General features: G+C 32.2%; 1 protein-coding gene across 1 annotated transcript; it reads right to left on the reverse strand.

Annotated features, from left to right (window-relative positions):
* Positions 1–239: 239 nt before the first annotated feature.
* Positions 240–1,766, reverse strand: LOC113777238 (B3 domain-containing protein At5g18090-like). The gene is made up of 5 exons (XM_027322274.1): positions 1,695–1,766; positions 1,101–1,587; positions 859–998; positions 441–681; positions 240–286 (listed from the first exon to the last, which is right to left on the reverse strand). Exons 1-5 carry the CDS (start codon positions 1,764–1,766, stop codon positions 240–242), a joined length of 987 nt encoding a protein of 328 aa, XP_027178075.1.
* Positions 1,767–6,636: the final 4,870 nt, after the last annotated feature.

Below are 6,636 nucleotides of genomic sequence, written 5' to 3' on the forward strand. Positions count from 1 at the left end.
ATTTTCGTTTCAATTCAGCCAACAGTAGTAGTACTTCAATTCAAAGGAGTCTATCCCAAATCATCTTCCTTTGGGAGATAAGTAAAAAGTTACTTCTCTTTTCATTTTCTTTGTTATTCTCTTTTTTTTTTTTTCTGCTGTTACAAAAGTTCAATTAAAGCAAAATACCGTACAATGATGCAAAGTCCAATCCAAAATCTCATAGTACAGTAGATTAGCACATAGAAACATCCTTTGTATTAAGGAGCACCTTTCAACAGCTCATGCCCATTCTTCCTTGCAGATCCTGAAATGTAAGACCATTCAAGTCAATTTGTATGTACTACAAATTGAATGTTGAAATTACTTATATAATTTTGCGCAAACATTCATCTAATAACTTGTATTTTTCTAACAAAACTGAATTTCAAGAAACACAAATTTGAAATGAAAAAAAAAACTTAACTCGTTTGAAGTCCTCTTGATTTGAATGTGGAATAAATCTCCAAAACGCTTAAGTAAGGTGAACTGGCAAATTTCTCCTATCTCCAATTTGTATGCTTTGCGAAATTCAGTCCATCCTTTTCCAATTTCACTCCTCTCAGCGATCTTTACCGGCCACTCCCTCTGGTCTTCACCGTGAAGGACCGCCTCTTTCTCCTTCTCTAGTTTTGTTGCCCTGGAAAATGCTCTTGGAATATTCTGAAAATAAGATACACCAAGCATAAATTTGATTTCACCAGCTTTCTTGAACTTTGTAGGTATTTATTTTGCTTGCTAAGAAATCCTTCGAACTGTTGAGAAGCCAAGAATAAACATAAAAAGAAATAAAGCAAACGCAATTTATACATTATGGGGGAAAATTTGTTGTTTACTCACCAATCTGCGCATATGATGCCGCTTCAGTCTCAAAATAAAATAGGGATTCTCCGCATTTAAATGAAAATAACCATCCCTCTCGTTTGTTTCTACATCTTCTCCTTCTTCACTTTCAATTTCAAGAACTTGCTTCCCAACACCTTTCCAATTATTTGCATAAGAAAAATGAGACGTGATTAAAATTATCTAACATAATCTACCTTACACACAGATCAAGAGAGATTATATTTAATCCATCTCACCTGACTTTCTTGTTTTCCTCAACTTCTTGAATTTATTAGAACGAAAATTATCACGATCAATCTGATACTTAGTGTAAACCTTTTTTTTAGCAGGATGAACTTTTGATGGCCTTATTCCATCATCTCTGTAAAATTCAGTTTCATCACTATCATCAAAGCTTTCATCAGAGCCATCATCAGATTCATCATCACTGGAGCTACTGGATGAGTTGTATACATTAAATTTTTTTGGGCAACAATCGGCACCATATGGCTTTACTCTAAATGTTGTTTTGCCTATCAGATGAAATAACAGGTAATCTCCAAGCTTCAAATGATGATCTTTAACAAATTTTGGCCACGAATGTCTGCAAATATAATAGTAGCGACCTTTCTTTCGAATTCTTACTGGCCATGAATTTCGAACTGAGTTCTTTGCCTCGGATTCGATTGTGCATCTTGAGGGAAGCTTTTCCTTGAAATTCCTCACAAAAGAGCAGGGAATCCGCTACAAAAATGTCAAGGAAAAAAACAATAAATATAAAAATTAATCTTGACAATAACTGAAGAAGATTAATGGAAAATGCATACAGTAGCAATTGATATGGGACTTACAATTTCTCTCGTGAAATCATCTTCCATCAACAGCTTAATAAAGGACGGATTAAAGTTGTAATTTTGTTCCATTTTGGAACTTGGCTTGCAGAGGAAAACAAGAACGATGAGCTCTTCGGGGTTGAGGAAAGAAGGAAAGAGAAGTAAATATAGACTTTAAGGTTGGTACCAGTTCAAATTACACGGCTTTTTGTTTGCCTTTTGTTCGTATTTTGTACATACATTAAATTCTGTAGACTTTTAGACTACCAGACACTCTTTTTATAGTCATCATGTTAGTCACGATTCATGAGTGTCACCATTATTACTTCCATATTAAATTAACTCCATTTAGTACATTGAATAGAGAGAAATAAACGTACAACCATGCAGTGAATTGCATCTTTTGTTCTTCATTAGTTCTAATTAATCACCTTTCTTCATGGCAACCCTTGATTAACAAGGGATTTGAGCTCCCATCAATCGAGATAACTAGTTAATACTATAGGTTCGAAATTTTCAAATGTGAACATAATTACATGGAAGTCTAAAGACCGAATTAGATTAATTAAATGTTGTTCTTGAATAGTGAATTTAAGATATGTGAGTCAGTCTAAAGTAGTATCTTATCCCTGTCATGATTACATGAGTTGGGAGCAAGACCTATGGTTGGTCCAATAAGTTGGGGCTAAAAATGTGCATACAAGAAACAGTATACAATTATATCTGTCTTTTGTTTTTGTTCATATACATCGTTAGTGAATGCGGACATTTCTCGTGGTAGGTGTATACAAACATGATTATCTATTGTAACCAATTGTGCTAATCCAAACAAAATAGATGAAAATCACTTTCTTCTATTTGCCTTTCTTTTCTTTTCCATTGGTGTCATTTCCTTTCCTTTCCCTTCTTTTACTTCAATCCAAACGATGCCTAAGTCTAGTTTCTGAATCTCTGAGAATCGAGATCATAGAAGTTTTATATCTCAAGATATGGCAATGTTAGTTAGGACTGCCTAACCTGGAATTTAACAATGGAGTTTTGTGTAACACCGTAATCTTTTAGTACATTTTATATCCTTTAGGATAGCAGTCTGAAAACATTTCCTTCACAAGAGCTTTGGACCATTTAATGACGTTCCAACTTCCAACACCACCAATTCCACAATTGATTGAATCGTTCCATATCATAGCTGAAATAGAACATTTATAACTAGTCCTAGAAAACTCAGAATCATGTGCCATTTCTTATGCACAAAACTGTAGTCATAGAGCCTTAAATCTAGATAAACATTTTAGTCTAGTTCTTATGTACTGAACCCAACAAACCTTTAGAGTTGGCAAGAAATCAAACCTAGAAAGAAGCGTTGAAGGAGATGTTAGTTTGTTGTCAATTTGGAGTAGATTATAATCTTAGGCATTAGATGTAATATAACTGTTAGAACTGACTATAATTCAATATTTTGCCAATACATACTAGCCTGAAACCTAAGTGGGAGATCTAAAAATGAAAATAGTGTAGTGAAAAAAGATACTCCCTCCCTTTTTTTATAACTGACGTTTAAGAAATTTGCTCTTAAGTACTTTTATCTGTCGTTGTATTATCCCCATGCAGCATTAATTATTTTTTCACAATTTTACCCTTTTATCTCTCTTTTCCAATACAGGGTTCTTAATTACTATTTCTAGTAATTATTGCTTCTCTCTTTGCTTTTGGCCTAGTAAAACAGCACCATTTAGTACTCTAGTGAGAGAAAACATGGGTGAATTGGACAATTAATGAGGGTACAAAAGGAAAATAGTGTATAGATTTAAACAATGAAAAACTTTTCTTAATTGGTGTGCAAAACCTTAAACGTCAGTTATAAAAAAAGGGAGGGAGTAATAGTTTAGTGCCCATCTAGATATATGCCCCTTTTTCTGTTTTATTCCATTTATTTGTTAACCTTAGGTTGTGGCTGGGGAGAGGAGGTGAGTAGAAAACACAACTAATTCCAGCAGCTGGACCTATAAAATGTTAAATGGCTTTACGGATGAATTATGTTCAATTGCCAACTCCAACTTCGTAATTCGGTGTGGAAAGAGTCGCAACAACGGCTCAAGCTTCCACTTTGACCAACGCACTTAACCCAACATTATGTTTAAAGAACCCAATTAATGAAGTTCTGAAATAAATTTTAAACATCTTAACCAAAATTCTCCAAAATTAATATATGCACACAATCCTCCAATGTAGATAATTGGGAAATTTAGAGTTTAAAATATTGGGATCGTTATATTTGTCACAGTAAATTAACCTGTTTCATTTGTTTCCTTTGACTTTTTTGTTTGTGTTTTTTTTTTCTTTTCATATTTCTAATTTTGATTTACTGCCTCTCCCTTTTACACTTTACGTTTTATTCTGATGGCTTTTCTTTGACTTTTTATGCAATGTAAGTAATTTTATTTGATTTGGTGGTGCACTAGAATGGCCAGAATGAAATGTCTTATTACCCAAAGAATGATGTCAAAAATTTTTAATCTTCCACTTTGTGGCATGCATGTAAGAATAAAATGTTTCCATTTTTATTGTTTAGGATAATCAATTTTTAGATGTCAAAATGAAATAATTCTATGCAAATTTGGTTTAATTAATCTAAAACGTAGCTTAGGACTTGCAGGATTGTTTTCAAGTGATTCTAATTTTGTGAAAGCTGATTTTGTGAAATTGATTTTAAAAGATTTTGTAGAGTAACTCTTGTGTTCTAGTTTATAGTTAATAAAGCTCCTTTGGTAATACTTAAGTGTTCTTCAAAATGTTGAAAAGCTAATCTCAACAAAAAGATAACCAAATTGCCATTATGTGAGACATAATTAACTTTTGTACAACTGACATGGTGTGTTAACGTAATTAATTATTTTTCTTATGAAGATTAAATGTTGAATAAGAAAAAGAAGAAGGGAAAAACGGATGAATCTAAAAGTGGAAGAACGAGTAAGAAGAAATGGAGAGAGATGTGTGGCAAAAATATTTACTTAATCTTTATGTAGTTTAGGAATTATGTTAAAGTTTGAAGGATTTTTTTTTTTTGCATATAAAAAAAATTAGGCCATAATCTGAATCTTAAAGCAATTAAGAATTAAGACATACTTTTAACTTTTGGGGCCCAAAATATCTAAAATCAAGTTTCAAAATCAGTTTTCATAAATCCAAAATTAAAATCAGATTTAAAAGATCAGTTGAGAACATGCCCTTCATGTTTTTTATGTTGCTTTATTTATTTGTGCTATGCTATTTTTGTTAAATTGCAAATTTATTCGGTTAGATAATATAATCATGTACGAAGATCCATGTTAAGTTGAATAATGAGTTAATTAATGAGTTAGTTCAACTAGTGGTCACATTTTTCTCAGTGTGAAACTTAAGGATAGCCACTCACTTCCCAAATCAATAAATGATCCAAAGTTGTTCAAAAAGCACAATACACAAGTAATTTTTTAAAAAAACTAATACTCCCTCCGTCCCACTTTAATAGTCTTATTTTCCTTTTTCATCTGTCCCAAATTATAGTCTATTTTTCAATTGAAGAATGTAGTTGTCTTTTAATTTCTCTAAAATACCTTTATTTAATGTAAGTTGTTATTACTATAAACTATATAGATTGTTAGTATTGAATATAACCTACCTCATTTAATGCATTTAGATTTTCTAAAACATATTGATATATGAAAAGCCAACTTTATTTCATGTAAGGGTATTTTAGGAAAATAGCAATCTAAATTTGTTTTTCCAACAAAGTTAACTAATTTTTCTTAAATTGTGTGAAAAAAAAAACTAGGACTATCAAAATGGAACAGAGGGAGTACACCAGTAATCCGACCAAATTATAGACGAAAATCAACAATTACTTTTGATTTTACATGTTGAATGTTTCTAAAGAACACTAACAAATTTGAATTATCGGCAACAATTTTATAAATACTAAAAACAAATTCGCACTATATTTTAGTAGTTTGGAATCACAATGACAATCAAATAAATAGCAACTTAAAAGATCACCACTCACTCCTTCAACTTGTTAATTTCAAATTTGAATTGAAACTTATATATCACTTGACAAAAACTCAACCTGATAAGTGACTAATTTACGTAATAATTGAATGACATTTTATGTTATTTTTAGTCACTTTGGTTATATTATTGGAAGAAAATGAATTATTTTGGCTATAATTGGTGAAAAATATTCTTAAGTGATTAAATGAGATTTTTATCACTTTTTACTTGCATTTTGTGCATTTTGACAGCTTTGATACATTTTAGTATTTCGGCTATAACTTGAGATACAGTGATCGGATTGAGATGATTCTTGAACCAATTTGAAGATAAGAGATAAACTTACAACCTTGGTGAAGATATCGAAATCCAGTTCTAAGGTTTTCCAGGTCAAAAAGCCGAATTACCGTAGCCAATTTCTATTGGTCGAAACTGAAACAAGGCATTGAGCAGTCAAGGGTATTTCAATCATTTCTCAGCCTACACAAATCTAAATGAGGTGATTCTTGATGCATTGGAAAGCTAACTCAAATAGCTACAAGTTTTATGTTTTTGTGAAGGGTTAAATCAGCTTCTATCATCAAGAAAAGTTCAGTCGAATTTGAGGCAAAATCGGAGCAGCAGTGAAGTTTGAACAGAAATAGCACCAAAAGGTCACTATAGCTATCCGGCCGAAACTTGGCCGGATTGTGGTCAGAAAAGGCTGCTCTCTATGCGGACAACTTGTTTTCAACTCCAAAAAGTCACAGCTAATGCTAGATATGTGAGAAACACTTTGCAGCTGTAAAAGGGAGGTGTAAACCTCATTCCTTGACCACCTTTGTCTTGAAATAGCCAAAAACTTGCAAGATTGGAAGAGAGACATACGGGAGAAGCTTGGAGTCTGCAGAAATGTAGTTCTTCCATTTTCTTAGTCTAGGATAGTTTAGCT

This window comes from Coffea eugenioides, chromosome 7, assembly GCF_003713205.1.
Source record: "Coffea eugenioides isolate CCC68of chromosome 7, Ceug_1.0, whole genome shotgun sequence".
Taxonomy (NCBI): Eukaryota; Viridiplantae; Streptophyta; class Magnoliopsida; order Gentianales; family Rubiaceae; genus Coffea; species Coffea eugenioides.

Coding starts and splice junctions, on each gene's coding strand:
- LOC113777238 (XM_027322274.1), bottom strand. CDS start 1,766: ATGGAACAAAATTACAACTTTAATCCGTCCTTTATTAAGCTGTTGATG. Junction 1,588..1,694: donor ATGATTTCACGAGAGAAATT/GTAAGTCCCATA, acceptor ACATTTTTGTAG/CGGATTCCCTGCTCTTTTGT. Junction 682..858: donor GGCATCATATGCGCAGATTG/GTGAGTAAACAA, acceptor TCTTATTTTCAG/AATATTCCAAGAGCATTTTC.